The 15,268-nt window shown below is 54.7% G+C and overlaps 1 protein-coding gene across 1 annotated transcript in view; it reads right to left on the bottom strand.

The window, feature by feature from the left end:
• Positions 1 to 574: 574 nt before the first annotated feature.
• The window catches only part of TGM2 (transglutaminase 2), a 34,963-nt gene continuing 20,269 nt past the window's right edge, over positions 575 to 15,268 (bottom strand). The window contains exons 7-13 of the mRNA XM_047771115.1: positions 13,366 to 13,501; positions 12,641 to 12,744; positions 10,571 to 10,813; positions 9,568 to 9,840; positions 4,738 to 4,898; positions 3,567 to 3,703; positions 575 to 2,481 (exon numbers count right to left, since the gene is read on the bottom strand). Of these exons, the coding sequence (XP_047627071.1) occupies positions 2,331 to 2,481; positions 3,567 to 3,703; positions 4,738 to 4,898; positions 9,568 to 9,840; positions 10,571 to 10,813; positions 12,641 to 12,744; positions 13,366 to 13,501 (1,205 nt within the window). The 3' untranslated portion in view covers positions 575 to 2,330. The remainder of the gene's footprint in view (positions 2,482 to 3,566; positions 3,704 to 4,737; positions 4,899 to 9,567; positions 9,841 to 10,570; positions 10,814 to 12,640; positions 12,745 to 13,365; positions 13,502 to 15,268) is intronic.

Genomic DNA, 15,268 nt, shown 5'->3' with positions numbered 1-15,268 from the left:
AGTCTTTTTCTCCTTTTAGGGCCACATCCATGGCACATGGAGGTTCCCAGACTAGGGGTCTAATCAGAGATGTAGCTGCCGGCCTACACCAGAGCCACAGCAACACCAGATCTGAGCCTCGTCTGAGACCTACACCACAGCTCATGGCAACGCCAGATCCTTAACCTGCTGAGCAAGGCCAGGGATCGAACCGGAAACCTCATGGTTCCTAGTTGGATTTGTTTCCACGGTGCCATGACGGGAACTCCTGGTGTTAAGCATTTTAGGATGAGTAGAATTTCACAAGATGGGTAAAGAAGAAGAGGGCACTCCAAGCTCAGGGAACTACACATGCAAAAGCTAAGAGGTTGACAGGGATACAGGAAACTCATTCTGGCCTGAACATAGTTTGTTCAAACAAGGGCATGGAGATGGAGCTGGAGAGTATAGCGCTTTGAATGCCGGTAAAGTCTGGGTCTGAAGGAGGCACTGAAACTCGGGAAAGGCTCTTGGGTAGCAAGTGGTTGGTCCGGATGGAAGTGAGCTCACCCACCCACCCTGCTCCAAAGCGTGCAGAGGAACAGACCAGACCTTGTTTAAATGTGAAAAATAAACTCTTTTATTTCAGTGCTCGCTCCTCAAAAGCACATCTACTGCTTGCTTGGAACCCCAACGTGTTTATAAAACCATGGAGAAATAGAGCAATATTTATATAGAACATATACATGTCGGCTCATTTTGTGCTTCTTCCTGTGCAAAGCAGAAAGTCGTAAGTGCATCAGCGTGACTTTCCCCAAGTCCCTCTCTGGGATTTGGGAGGTCCTGGAGGCTGTGACCCCACCCCAGCTATAGAATCCTGTCCCCGCTCTTCCCTCTTCCAGGTTGAGGGAGGCCCAATCGTACAGAGAGAAGGCAGGATAAAGTAAGAGGTGGCAACTTGGGCGGGCCCCGAGGTTAACCAGGGACAAGGGCTGTGCTCCAGGGCCCTGGCGCTTCAAAGAGACAGTGGCTGAGATGCCAACCTAGCTGGCAGCTAAGGCTCTCGTGACATCTAGGCATTGCGGTGGGTAGGCTTGCAGGGAAGACAGGGGCCTCTGGGGCTCTTTCTCCCTAGAACTGGGCTCTGAAGGGAGGTGCCTGGGCAAAAGCGGGGGACTTAGGCGATACTGGGGGCAGGAAGGTGGTCATGGTCATGTACTCTGAAACACCCTGGGCCTGTGACCCAAGGCTCTGGGAATCCAGGGAGTCGGACTCACTGTCACTGGCAAGGCTGGAGCATTTAAGGCACCGGAGTGCAGAGCCGAGAAGGCCTTAGAGATGAGCTGGTCCAGCTTCTCCTGTGACCAGGAGGAAACTGAGGCCCAGAGAGGGGAAGGCCAGACTTGGGACTCAAACTCAGGGCTCTGATCCCTCTGATTCCCTCCCTGCCTTCTTGCCCCAGCTGGATCCTTTCTCGATCAGGTCCCAGATGGCCTCTCTGACATGAGTCAGGTCAGGCTGGCATCGTGACAAGGTGCCGGACTCAGAGTCAGAAGGCCCGGGCTCCATTCCTGCACCTTTACATACCCAGCCTTGCAAAATCCAGGAGCCCACGAGTGCAGAGTGGGCCGCCTCGCTTCTCCAAGCTGCAGTCTCCTCATCGGGAAAGCAGTTCCCACTCTGCTGTTTCCCATGGCGATTAAATGGGTTGGCGGCCATGTGAACACCAGAGCCCAGGAAGTGCCTGGCACTCAGTAGGTGCCTCACAACTGTGGAGGGGATGGGGGGTGGGTACTATTGGGCCAGGGCTGCTAGGATGTGGGGGGATCCTGGGTCTGGCCTATTCCTGGGACCCTCCCCATCTGCACGTGTTTGGCTCTGCCAAGGGCCCCCGGAGCCTGGGCACAAGCTGGGGAAGGGGTTCAGGACACGCCAGGGAGTTGAGTTCCTTGATCTGGTCATTGGGCACACTTTTTTGGGGGTGGCACACTTTGTTTTTTGGCTGCTCCAAGGGGCTCTGGAGTAGATCAAACAATATGGCGGGTGTCAGTGGTTTTCCAAATGGCATCTGGGCTGGGAAGGGAGGCAGGAGGTCCACTCCCAGGCCCAGTCAGCCAAGATCAGGGCTCTGGCGGTGGAGGCACAGAATAGTCCTCATAGGTGAGGGGGCTGCGGAGCCAGGCTCAGGGGGACAAGATGGCCAGAAGTACATTCGAGTCCAGATACCCCCCCGCCCCCCACAAAGGCAGCCCAGCCCTGCCCTGGGGTGTGGGGCCCGAGAAGGCACAAAGGTTGCTCATTGGCTTGGGATAAAGATTGGGGTCAAGGTGGGGGCCCTCGGCTGGCGGAGGTGAGGCTGGCACGGGGACCCCTTAGGAGGGGCCGACGATGACGTTCCTGAAGCCCTTCACGGCCTTCAGCCTGTTGCTGTTGAAGTTCACCACCAGCTTGTGGCGGCCCACGAGCAGGGGCAGTAGGTCCACCCTCACCTTGACTTCCTCCCCCGCCCCCACGGGGTCCGGGCTGTGGAGAGAGAGAGAGAGAAGGGGTGAGGTGGGGGGGTGGGGGTGGCCCTGGCTTGGTCCCCACGATGGGGATGACTGAGAACGAAGAGCCTAATCTTTCTTTTTTTTTTTTTTCCTAAAGGGCCACACCTGCGGCATATGGAGGTTCCCAGGCTAGGGGTTGAATCAGAGCTGCAGATGCCAGCCTATGCCCCAGCCACAGCAACACAGGATCCAAGCCCACGTCTGCGACCTATACCACAGCTCACCGCCACACCAGATCCTGAACCCACTAAGCAGAGGTAGGGATCAAACCTGCATCCTCATGGATACTAGATGGATTCTTAACCCACTGAGCCACAATGAGAACTCCTGAACAGCTTAATCTTAATGCCGATGGAAATAAAATGGGCCCCGCTCATCACTCTCTGAGGGCCTGGGCCATCTGCCCTCCTGTGTGCAGAGGGGCCAGTGTGCATGTGTGTGTGTGTGTGTGTGTGTGTGCACAGAAGTGGATGGTGTGCTCCAGGGTAAGTATGGACGCTCACATGACTGCAAGTATGAAAATGCACTGAGCTGTATATACATGATGTGTATTTTATTTATTTTTTTTTTGGCTGCAATGTGCAGCAGCTTGATGTGGGCTCTCAATTCCCAGACCAGGAATTGAACCTGGGCCACAGCAGTGAAAGCACTGAGTCCTAATCGCTGCGCCACCAGGGAGCTCCCTGTGTTCTTTATGTAAATTACATTACAATGAAAAAGTGAAAAATCAGACGTGTGTATGCTTGTAAGCGTGTGTGTATGGAAATACATAACCATGAGGGTACACCGCACAGGCACACGTGTACACCTGTATGTATGGGAGGACTTGTGTGTTCAGCGGCAGGTACTTTGTGATGGAGTGTGTAACTGTTCAGGACGGAGGAGACATGTACGTGGAATGCAGCTAACATGTGGGTATTTGGGAGTGGACGCGGCGGGGATATTAGGCAGGGGTGTGGGTGGGCGGGTGGCGATGAGACGAGGGGCTTATGGGAGCCCTTCCCCCGAGAGCCTCTGCCCTCTGCCCCCAGGTCCCCAAGCAGGAAGGAAAAGACTTACATCTCCACGGTCTTCTGCTCCTCGGTCAGGCCCGCCCCCTCCACGGTGAAGGTGCAGCCTGACAGTGGCGTGGTGAGCGGATTCCGCAGAGACACCTCAGCCACCAGCTTGCGGTTCTGCTTGGGCTCTCCCAGGATCTGGAGGAGGCACGGGGCCGACGTCAAGGGCAGCCTCGAGGGAGAGTGGCCCAGAGCCCCTCGGGGACAGGCAGAGTCCTGACTGGGCCATCTCGGTCTTGGCTGCTATGTGGCCCAGGGTCTGCCCGGCTCTGCCACTGTCGCTCCTTGCCTCGTCCAGAAAACAGAGGATGACACCCTCCCAGCCTCCTCATGGAGCTGCAGTGAGGTTCCATGCGACCCACAGGAGGTGGAAAGGTTCTAGGGTGTCTGGGGTGGAAAGATCAGAGGCTTTGGAACCAGGCTGATCGCTGCCTCTTCCTCGCTGTGTGACTTCAGGAAGGGATGGACCCTCTCTGAGCCTTGGTTTCTTCATAGTAGAGAGCTGCCTGACCACAGGGTTCTCATGAGCATTGACTGGGCTGATATGTGCAAGCTTTTAGCAAACCGTCCTGTACACAGAGGTCACTCCCGTCCCCTTTGCCCTTTACCATTTATTTGTAACAGAGCCTTTGGGATTCTGGGGCTGTGGCTCCTCGTGGTGAACCGTTATGATGACCATGACAATGGTGAGAAGAAGAGTCAGTTTTTATTGAGCCCCTATAATGCTCTGGATATGGTTCTATGTGCTTCCTGTAGATGCACATTTAATCCTTACAACACCCATTTTACAGATGAATAAACTGAGAACGAGGGGCCAAGTAACATTCGCAAGGTCACCAGGGCATAAAACCCAGCAGTTGGACTCTAGAGGCCGTGTCTTTAACTCTCCCACCCCTTTCTGCCTCACCGGGGCCCTGGGGTCTGGGCGTCTGACCTTAGAAGTTTAACTTTTTAGGGTCTATGATTCTGAGATCCCTAAATGCCATGATCCTTCCACTCTGGGATTCCAGGATTCATTCCTAGAGGCTCCGAGTCCCAAATTATTTGGGTTTCATGATGCTTTTCTTTGATGAGGCTAGGATTCCAGAAACCCTGGGGCATCAGAGAGCTTGAAGTTGAAGGGAGCCGGGTGCATGGATGTGCGGGGGCCTGTCCTGGGACCTGGCTCTTACCCGGATCTTGATTTCTGGATTCTCCAGGTAGATATCCCTCTCGGCCAGCAGGTAGCTGTTGGCAGCCGGCTCAATGAGGAGGCCCCGCACCTTGATGAGGTTGGATTCGGTCAGGCAGTCACAGTACTTTTCGTAGAGGATGCGAAGGGGAACGCTCTTCTCTGCAGGTGGAGAGAGGCGAGAGCGCTCAGGAGACATGAATCGTGATCCCCACATCTCCTATGGTGTGTCCACAAGGCAGAGAGAGGGCAAGGAATGGGCTGGAGGTCACACAGCTGGTGAATGGATGGGCAAGTCCCAGAACTTTCCCCCACCTGCCCTGGCTCCAGGGTGCCCAGGGAGAAAGCCGGGAGGGGAGGCTGGAGCTTCGACAGGCTGGGCTTTAGTTCTGCCTCTGCCCTTTGCTAACTGGAGATGCTGGACACTTCACTCCACCTCTCAGGACCTCCATTTCTCCCCCTGAGGTAGGTGAAACTGTACCCATTTTATAGATGAAGAATTACTCCTGCCAGTAAGTGTTCAGATCAGGAGAGCTGGCCCTGCTTGGCCACTGACTGGTTGTGTGAGCCTGGGAAGATGCCCTCCCACTCTCTGTTTCTCCTCTGTTCCCTGGGACTTCTGGTACCCACTGGGCAGAGCTGATGCCAGAGATCATTTGAGAGCAGAAGCCACACAGTGATGAGGGTGACAAAGAAGCTGGCATGACCAACCCTTCCCACTGCAAAGAAGCAAAGTGTGGATTTTTGCCCCATTTTTCTGACGAGAACACTGAAGTCCTAGGGCCCTAGGGGTGAGCTTAGAGGAGGCAGGAAGGAGCAGCAGAAAGGACTGAGAAGCCACAGGCCTGTGCCAGGCCCTGCTTGTCCACGTGGTCATGGGGAACCCTGGGCAAACCCCCTTCTGCTCTTGGGCTTTGCCTGTCAAATAAGAATGTTGGGAGAGTTCCCTTCGTGGCTCAGTGGTTAACAAACCCGACAAGGATCCATGAGGATGCGGGTTTGATCCCGGACCTCACTCAATGGGTTAAGGATCCAGAGTTGCCGTGAGCTGTGGTGTAGGTTGTAGGCACAGCTCGGATCTGGCATTGCTGTGGCTCTGGCGTAGGCCAGTGGCTACAGCTCCGATTGGACCTGTAGCCTGGGAACCTCCATATGCTGTGGGTGTGGCCCTAAAAAGCCAAAAAAAAAAAAAAAAGAAGAAGAAGAAGAAGAATGTTGGAGGGACAGTCTCGGGGCTCCGTGGAACCCAGCCAACCTCTCCTCACCGTCCCAGTGTCATGAAGGTTGATGCCATTGCCTCTTTTCCTGCCCTCTGTCCCCTCCCTCCCCCGGCTAGACCCGCATGTCTCAAACTCCAGCTATTCATGTGATTTTCACACATCTGAATAAATCCTCATTATCTACCCATCATTTTATACTTTTTTTTTTTTTTTTGCTTGGGGAAACTTTTCGTCATTATGTGCAGCAAACCCATCTCACTTACTGGATTAGGGAGCTGGTAAAAACAAATACCAGCAAACCAGTCATGTTTACTCAGTTCTGGCTAGACATTCTCATCTGCTGAGGAGCTTTGCGGCTGAGACCTGCATGTACTGCTAAAGAGAGAGGTGAGCAAGGGTGGGGGTGCCTAGGCCACTGGGTGCCTGCTAGGACCCTCTGTTAGGTGGCGGAGGCCTGCGTAGACGGTCCGTTTCTCTCTGTGTGAGTCAAGGTCTAGGTCCTGGCCGTGCGCACCGGTGTTCCCCGTCCCACTCTCTGGAAAATGTGTGCCCAGCCCTCTAAGTCATTCATTCCTGGGGTGGATCTGCCTCAACCTCTGCTCAGATGACGTGGGGGTGGGGGGTGGGGGCTGGAAAACCACGGCTTCTGCCAAAAAGGACAAAAAGGAGTGAAAAGTCCTGGGTCAGGACCTGGTGGAGCAGCGTGGAAACGCTGACCAGCTCCGCAGGAAAGAAGGAAAACACAGTCCTCCAGGAGCTGGGAGGAGGGGCCCTGACTCTTAACTTTTCTGGGAAGCTGAGGCCAGGGTGGGGCTGGACCTTTGCGAACTGCAGTCCACAGGCTGGGGATCCTGGCCCTGGCCTTGGGCCAGACGCTGGCCGAAAGAAGGAAACGTCGTGCGGTGACTGTCACTCCTTCCTTAGATGCTCACGGGGGATCACGCTGGCTGCATTCCTCACCTGGAGGGGTGAGGCCGTGGAGAGAGAGAAGGGGGAGGGAGCAGGAAGGGAGAGAGCCGTGGAACAAGGAGGCAGGGGTGGGGGGCGCTGGATTCAGTTCAGCTGTCCTAGGCCTGGCTTCCTGTTCCCTAGCACATGGAAATCCCCCAGATCTTATCATCAAAGAATAACCAGCAACTCAGCCAAAGTGCGGGGTCTCTGAGGATGGGAGAGTTCATCTCAGGTTGGCCTTGGCCTTTGGGGGCTTCCGTAGGGCATCCCGGACTAGCTCCACTTTCCAGCACAGCACCTGGGCCCTCCTCTGCCATCTCCTGGCAGGCTGTGCCCCTCACGGGTCTCGGGTCTCGGTAGCAGGAGGGACCCCCTCGGCTGGGAACACATCCCCAGGAAGATGAGAAACCCTGGTGGGCGTGTCTGAAGCCTCTCAGAACAATGCTCTCAAGGGCCCGAGGCTATCTGGAGGCACAGGGTGAATCAGCAGAGGCCTGGGAGGAAGTTATTCTGGCATCCCTGGAGTTCACCCTGTGAGACACATTCCTGCAAAGACACTTCCTCCCTTTGAAGGGTTCTGAGCCTGAGAGGGAACGACACAAAGGGGCTGGAAGGGCTCTTCAAAGACACACAGATGGGGAACCGAGGCCTGGAAGGGAGAAGAGAAATTCCCCAGAGCCCACAGTCTGTAGGCAGAATTGTAGGAACTGGGACCTGAGTGTCCTGTCCACCCCACACACCTGTAGGGAGGGGCCCCTGCCCCGACTCGGGACCTAACTGCAGAGCTGAGCGCTGCATCCTCGGCTCGCTGTCAAGGTTGGCAGGGACTCGGGATCCACTGAGCCCGGCCCTGGGACCCTTGTCTGCTGTTCAGGAAAGTGCGTCTCGGCCTCCCCACACTGTCTGCCCTTCTGCTCATTGAGGAGTGAAGGGCCCCACCGTGTCCAGGCACCATGTTACACTTTCCAGATATTTCCTGAGCACGTATCCCCTTTGTCCTCACAACGGTCCATCAGGGGCATGCTACTGCCGCATTTGATGGATGAGTGTGATTTGAGGCCGTACCCCTAGAAGGTGGGAGAGGCCAGATTCAAAGCCAAGGCTGGCTTCCAAACACGTCTTTTAATAAGTGTTGAAGAGTTCCCGTTGTGGCTCAGTGGGTTAAGAACCCCACATAGTGTCCATGAGGATGTGAATTCCATCCCTGGCCTTGCTCAGTTGGTTAAGGATCTGGTGTTGCCACAAGCTGTGGTGTAGGTTGTGGATGTGGCTTGGATCTGGTATTGCTGCATCTATGGGGCAGGCCAGGGGCCTCTGACCCCCAAAAATTCCATATGCCACAGATTCAGCTATAAAAAGAAACAAACAAAAAAAAACAGGTGTTGGGGCCCCAGCCTCTAGTGCCCAGTGGCTCTGCCCTGAGAGCTTCATCCCTGCTCAGCGACCCTGATAGAAGGTCTGCTCTGGTCGTGTGGCTCCAGCAGTGCCCATGGTGGGCCCGAAACAGAGGCCCCAGGATTGACTGATATTTTGCTCAGATCGTGCTGTCCCCAGGTCCTCTCCAACTCCAAGACCCCTGCCCCCCCTGGGCCCACAGGCTCCAAATGCAAAAAACAAAACAAAACAAAACAAAACAAAAACAGGAATGGGTGGCTGGGGGGGGGGGGGCAGGGACCAGGCTCTGTGCTGCCTCACTAAGCGACCTTGGCAGCCAAAACCCCTCTGAGGGCCTCCAGCTTATTTTTAGGGAGATAACCAGGCGTGGTGACAAAGCCGGCAGTGAGGAGGATCAAGGGGACAATGACTGTGCAAGCATCCGACCAGAAAGCCAGAGTGACAGGGCTGAGGGCTGGATTAGCTACTGACATTATTTCAGCCCCAACAGAGAAGGGGATCGGCCTGCAGGGAGGCCAGGCCGGAGGCTGGAGCCATTTAAGAGGAGACGATCAGGGCTGGGAGGAAAACCCTTTCCCTCGCCTACAGTGTCTAATACGGCAGCTTTCGGCCACATGCGGCTGTTGAAGCGAACTTAAAGCTTTAGCTCTGCCATTGCACCAGCCTCGTTTCGAGTGCTCAACAACCACCTGGAGCTCGTGGCCACCGCACTGGACAAAGCAGATACAGGAGAGCCTCATATCTCAGAAAATCTACGGGCAGAGCTGATCTAGAACCTCTTCTCTCTGAGCCTGAGAACCTCCAGAGGAACAGAAGAGGTTCTCAGAGGGGCTCTGGGGAGAGACACCTTGCGGTATGAGTTGCTGGAGACAGAGGACAGGAATTTGCTGGAAGGGGCAGCAGAGGGTCTGGAAAAGCAGTCAGGGGTCATGTGAAGATGAGGTGAAACAAGAGAGTATAGCTGCTGAGAATATAAGTTCAAGTCTCAATCCTTTCACTTCCTAACTGTGTGGCCTTGGGAAAGTGACTTAACCTCTCTGTGCTCAGTCTTCTCATCTGGAAAATGGGGGCCAGAGAAGAATGCACCTCCTACTTTTGTTATAAAAATGAACTTGGTACTGTTTATAAAGTGCCGAGGACAGGGCCTGAACCAGGGTGAGGGCCACAGGAGTGTCTGTGAGGTTGATGGCACACGCTCAGCTTAGGGCACGACTTCATGTGTGGTCAGTGTGGCTACCAGCTGCTCCTGGAACTCGGGGCCTTACCGGAGTAGGGCTCCAGGGAGAAGTTGAACAGGTCCTTGGTGCCACACTCAGGTCCCAGGACACCGTTGTAGCTGACAGTGCGGGCGCAGAGCAGGAGGCGGCCGGTGTGCTCCTCGGCGGTGTTATTGGTGATGTGGGCAAAGACATCGAAGTCGCTGCCCATGTTCATGCCCTCCCCCACACGGATCCGCATGGCCACCTCTGACTCCTCTTTATCAGCCAGTTTGTTCAAGTGGTTGGCCTTCGTGAAGGCCTCCCTCTCTTCTGGGGACCCTGTGGGGACAGGGAGGAACGTTTCATCACAGCTGGAAGGGGAATCAGTGACAAGGAGGCTGGAGGCAGAGGCAACACCAGATCCTTAACCCACTGAGTGAGGCCAGGGATCGAACCCGTGTCCTCATGGATACTAGTCGAGTTCATTAACTGCTGAGCCTCGATGGAAACTCCACTTTCAGTTTTATTAAAGAGTCAAACCAACAAAGAAAGGAGGCTTAAAAACAAAATAAAACCCTTTTATGGAATACAGAATTCTTTTCCTAAATAATCTTGGAATTCCTGCTGTGGCGCCACAGGATCAGTGGCAGTGGTGTCTTAGGAGCGGTGGGATGCAGGTTCCATCCCTGGCCTCGCTCAGTGGGTTAAGCATCTGGGGTTGCCGCAGCTGTGGCTTAGGTCACAACTGCGGCTCGGATCTGATCCCTGGCCTGGGAACTCCATTTGCCGAGGGGCAGCCAAAAAAGAAAGATAAGTACATGAATAATCCTTTCCCACTATTCCCCTCTCCTCCCCCAATGTTTTTGTCAAGTTTGCACTTGTTTCTAAGGAATTTCTTGAAAGAGAGAGTAACCTGCAGGTCACTGATGTATGTATGCAGGCTGCCAGATAAAACACAAAAACACAGACAGCACACACACATGCACACCCCCTGGGCTGGTAAAACCGGCTGCTTATCTGCAAGGCAGTAATGAAGGCTTGGAGCGCACACACATGGGCGGGCACCCACCCTCGGGGTACTTGTAGGTGTGGGTGATGTCCTCCCGCTCATCTCTGCCCACGCTCTTTGTGCTGATCTTCAGCCCCACAACCAGGGAGCGGTTGATGGACTTGTGCACGGACCCATCGTCCTGCCGGATCCAGTCCACTACGTCGGCGTTGACCTCGGCAAAGACGAAAGGGGCGTCGTACTTGGTGCTCAGGTCGCCCTCCTTGATGGCACGAACAGGAACCGGGCCACAGCAGTACGTCCCTGGTTGCAGGTAGGAGGAGGGAGAGATGGGTCCGGGGTGAGGGGAGGGTGGCAACTCCAAAAGCTTCCACAAGTCAACCACACGTAGCAAAAACCCTCGAGATCAGACAGCCCTTGACCCAGGGACTCCACGACTAAGAAGGCAGCATAAGGCAAGAACTACGAATTCCAGGGGACCCAGGGCCCCATTTTCTGGAGTTCACAGCTCAGCCTCTTATTAGCTATGTGACCTTGAGGAAATCACTTAAATTCTCTGAGTCCTGGCTTCCGGTGGGGGATATTTGTACTTACTTAGTGAGGATTCTCAAATACTAAATGCTATGCATTTGCTAAATAAAATAGAAATGTAGCCCAAGGCACTTAAGGAAATGAGGGAGCCAAGTGGAAGCAATACTTTGCAAGGGCGTGTGTCTGCCTGGTTTCCTGCCCAGACTGAGTACAGCCCTCAGTGCCCAATACAGACCCGGGGAGTATGTGCCGACTGAATGAACTCGAGAGCTAGATCTTTATCTCCGTGTGGTTCCCAGCTGCCTCAAACTGGTCACCCACCGGAATGTAGGCTCAGTCGCTACATTACAGTGCATTCACTTGATGGAATGTGGTGACGTTAAAATTCATATCACGGAAAAGTATCTGCTAAAGAAATGCTCAAGATATACGGAGAAGCCACAGGGCGGGGATGAAAGACCTTGTGCAGCCAGAGTTCTCGACCTGGGATCCATGGACACCCCACCCCACCCCCCACCAAAGCGAAGCCAATACAATTCATGGACTTGGCTGGGAAAAAATTATATCGTTATGTTCACTGTAACACTGGAACGCGTGGATAACACTTCCTTCAATAGTGAAAGACCACAAACCACAGGCTTAGGTGCACCTATGTGTGGTCACTCATAAGAGCCACAGATATATTCACATCTCCTTACAGTTGTCACCGATAACTGGAAATAGAGCTTATGCTCATCTCCACCACAAAGTTATGGAACTTACTGACTCTACCACTAGATCTTGTTGTATAAAGTATATACATCACAAATTCATTAAAATTATTTGCTAGCTGTATTTCAGTGTAATTGAACCCTCAATATTATATCCTGTGCCTTTAAAAATATTATTCTGTGGCATTCCCATTGTAGCCCAGTGGGGTAACAAACTCGACCAGTATCCATGAGGACATGGGTTCGAGTTAAGGGTTAAGGATCCGGCGTTGCCGCAAGCTGTGGTGTAGTCGCAGAGGCGGCTCGGATCCTGCGTTGCTGTGGCTGTGGGCTAGGCTGGCAGCTGCAGCTCTGATCTGACTCCTTGCCTGGGAACCTCCATGACCACACCTGTGGCATATTAAAAAAAAAATTATTCTGAGAAAGGATTCTTTTGAAATTACTGGAATCTGTGTGTGAATGTTTTGTTTGTTTGTTTTGGCCATGCCTGCAGCCTGCGGAAGGTCCCAGGCCAGAGCTGCACCTGCACCACAGCTGCGACCTGAGCCACTGCAGTGACAATGCTGGATCCTTGGCCCACTGAGCCACCAGGGAGCTCTGTATATGAACATTAATGATACTTCTCTTGGGAGGAAGAGCAAAAACTTGCTATTTGATTTTTGTCTCTGGGCGTCTCCATTTTTTCTGTTTTTCCATAACGTGCATGAATTACTTTTCAAATCATAAAGGAGGCATACTACAAATTATCAGTGGGGTCCACCCGCACTGCCGTGGGCCAGTCATTGGCCTGTGGAGTCAGCCAGACCTGGGTTAGAATCCCCCTCTGCCCCTCTCTGCTGTGAGTACCCATTTCCTCAACTCGGTAATGGGGCCACAGCTGCCCACCCACCTTCACTCTTCTCCTGGGGTGTGGGGTCGAGTGCCTGCCACCCCTCGTAGCCCGGCTGCAGGTCTGGCCTGGTCATCCACGACTCCACCCAGCAGTGGAAGTTCCTGTTGGGGAAACGAAGCAGAACATGGGCCAGGGCTCACACTCAGATGTTCACTGTCACCCCTTGCCGGCTGTCCACACTCGCCTTGTCCTACACTGAGCCCAGCACGTCCCCCCAACACTACTCTATTCTTCCTTGGGGGGGACCTGGCCCAGGTGCCCCCTCCTACCCTGGGAGTCGCCCTCTCTCCAGTCCTCTCCCCACCGCCCTACCCCTCTCAGCAGCTCTGCAAGCCCAGCTGACCTGACCTCCAGCCTGGATTCAGGCCCCATCACCCTCCGCCTGGACCGCCCCCCAGCCCCCTGCTTCAATCTGTCCCCACCGTGGTCAGCATACCCCACTCCAGTTTGAAGCCTTGGGAATCAAGCCCAGGCCCCCAACCCAGCCATGCAGAACGTGGGCAGCACGTTCCCCCAGACGCCCATTCTGGCGTCCCGCGTCACCTGGCCTCTCTCTTGGCCTCTGCTCCTGCCACTGCCCGTCCAGGGGAGCCACCCCAAGCCTGGTTTCCTTTTGTCCCCAAGCTGTTCAATGTTTAAACCCAATTCAAACGTGGCCTCTGAGAAATCAGCCCAAGTTTCCTCTCCTGGGGACCCTCCCCCCTCCCCCTCCCCCCCCTCACCAGATCATCTCGCTCTTGTCACTCTGGATCTCCCCAAACTCGTTGCGGAAGTACTCGATGAGCAGGTTGCTGTTCTGGTCGTGGGCCGAGTTATAGTTGGTCACCACGCGGGTGGGGATGCCGAGGCACCGCAGCACTGGGGGTGGAGGGGGGACAGTGGAGAGAGCTTAGGGGTTTGGCTGAGGGCCTAGAGATCTCTGCTCTGCCGGGGACTCCACGTGCCCATCTGGACCAGGGAGCGATGCACCCATCGCGCAGGTGGTAAGGGGGCGTGCCATCCCCTTGTCCTGACAATGGCACCCACCTCACTGGTGCCCTTTGTCCACTCTTTCCTCTTCACATCCTAACTCACAAAGGAAGACTCTAAATGCGAATCAGACATTAGCAGTCCCCTGCTAAACTTCCAGGGGCTCCCCACGGCCCTCGAGGTCAAGGCCAGACCTCCACTGCAGACCCTGGCTCTGACCCCGACCACCTTCTGCACACTGTGCTCCAGCCACACAGCCTCGCTGCTCCTCCAGCGCTCCATGCCCCCACCAGCCCCAGGATATTGGCGTCTGCTGTTTGCTTGGCCAGGGAGGCTACCTGCCAGGTTTCGATGACCCCATCATTTGCATTCACAGCAAAACCGGGGATTTGTCACCCTTCTCGATGTACGCCTATGGGAGGGAGTCTCTGATTAGCCTTCGAGGGCTGTGAGGGATCTGTCTTATTTTCTATCCCCAGAGCCCAGCACAGGCTTGTCACAGACTAACTTGTGAAATGGGATGAAGGAGGGGGTGAAGCAGGAGGAAGAGGAGGAAGGAAAGGAGTGAAGGAACGACAGAGACTCAGAGCGAGGAAGGAACAATGGGGCAGGCAGAAGCGGGAACAAAGTCAGGAGCCCTTCCGTTCCAGCCCCAGCTGCTTCGGGCTGTGTGGCCTGGGGCCGGTCCCTCCACCTCTCTGTGCCTGATTTCCTCCTCCCTGCCATGGGGGTCTTCAAGTGTGTTGGGACTCCATCGTGGACGAGGAGGGCCTGCCTTTGTGCCCTGGCACAGTTTACAGAGAGGCCGGAGTAACTGGGAAAGGGCCTGGTGTTGCAATGATAGGTGACAAAGAGGCAGAATGTCAGGCGGCATCTGTTGACTGAAGAGGATGGAGGAAGACCCGGGCATGGATCCTGCCTGAATGGTGGTGCCAGGTGCTCCTGACAGAGGGAATTCGGGGTGCCTTTACACTCCTATCTTTTTATGGGCTTTTTTACGTGTAATGTAAAAGTAACATATTCTCAGAGTAAGATAAAAAAGTAAAATCTTAAAAAAAAAAAAAGTGAAACAGAAAGACCTAAATGCAACCTGTGGAACTTGCGTCTTACTTTTAGTTTTGATTGAGGTTGTGTCTCTGAGGTGGGGGAGGGGTGGGAATGTGACCTTTGCCCTGTGCCCGCCAGCAACCAGGGCAGAGAGCTTCCCAGATGGCCCTGGATTCTGACCAAGAGACGTGAGGGCCTCAGGAGGAGGGAGGAAGGCACAGCTGTGACCCTCCACCTCTTGCCTGGTTCCGGTGCCCCTTGGCCTGGGTAGGAGCCAGACTCTGCTCTCCGTGGGGAAGGCCGGTGTCCTATTCTCACCACAACGGGCTGCAGAGTATCGACCCGAGGCTTGGGAATGCCCGTCCCCGCTGCCCAAGGAGCAAGGCTCAGCTCCTGTTCCACCGACGGCGTCCCAGGAGCCTCATCATGACAGCCTAGGGCCAAGAAGCTGCTCCAGAATCAGGCCCACCTGGTTCCAAGCCTGGTGGTGCCGCTCGCCAGCTGTGTGACCTTGGCCAAGCCACTTCTCCTCTCTGAGCATCCATTTCCTCCTCTAAGAGGAGCTAATAATAGCAGCTTATTGGGATGTTGTGATGATTCAGAGAGATG

Source organism: Phacochoerus africanus, chromosome 3 (assembly GCF_016906955.1).
Source record: "Phacochoerus africanus isolate WHEZ1 chromosome 3, ROS_Pafr_v1, whole genome shotgun sequence".
NCBI classification, from domain to species: Eukaryota; Metazoa; Chordata; class Mammalia; order Artiodactyla; family Suidae; genus Phacochoerus; species Phacochoerus africanus.
The sequence above is the reverse complement of the archived record's forward strand: the minus strand, read 5'-3'. Positions and strand labels throughout refer to the sequence as shown.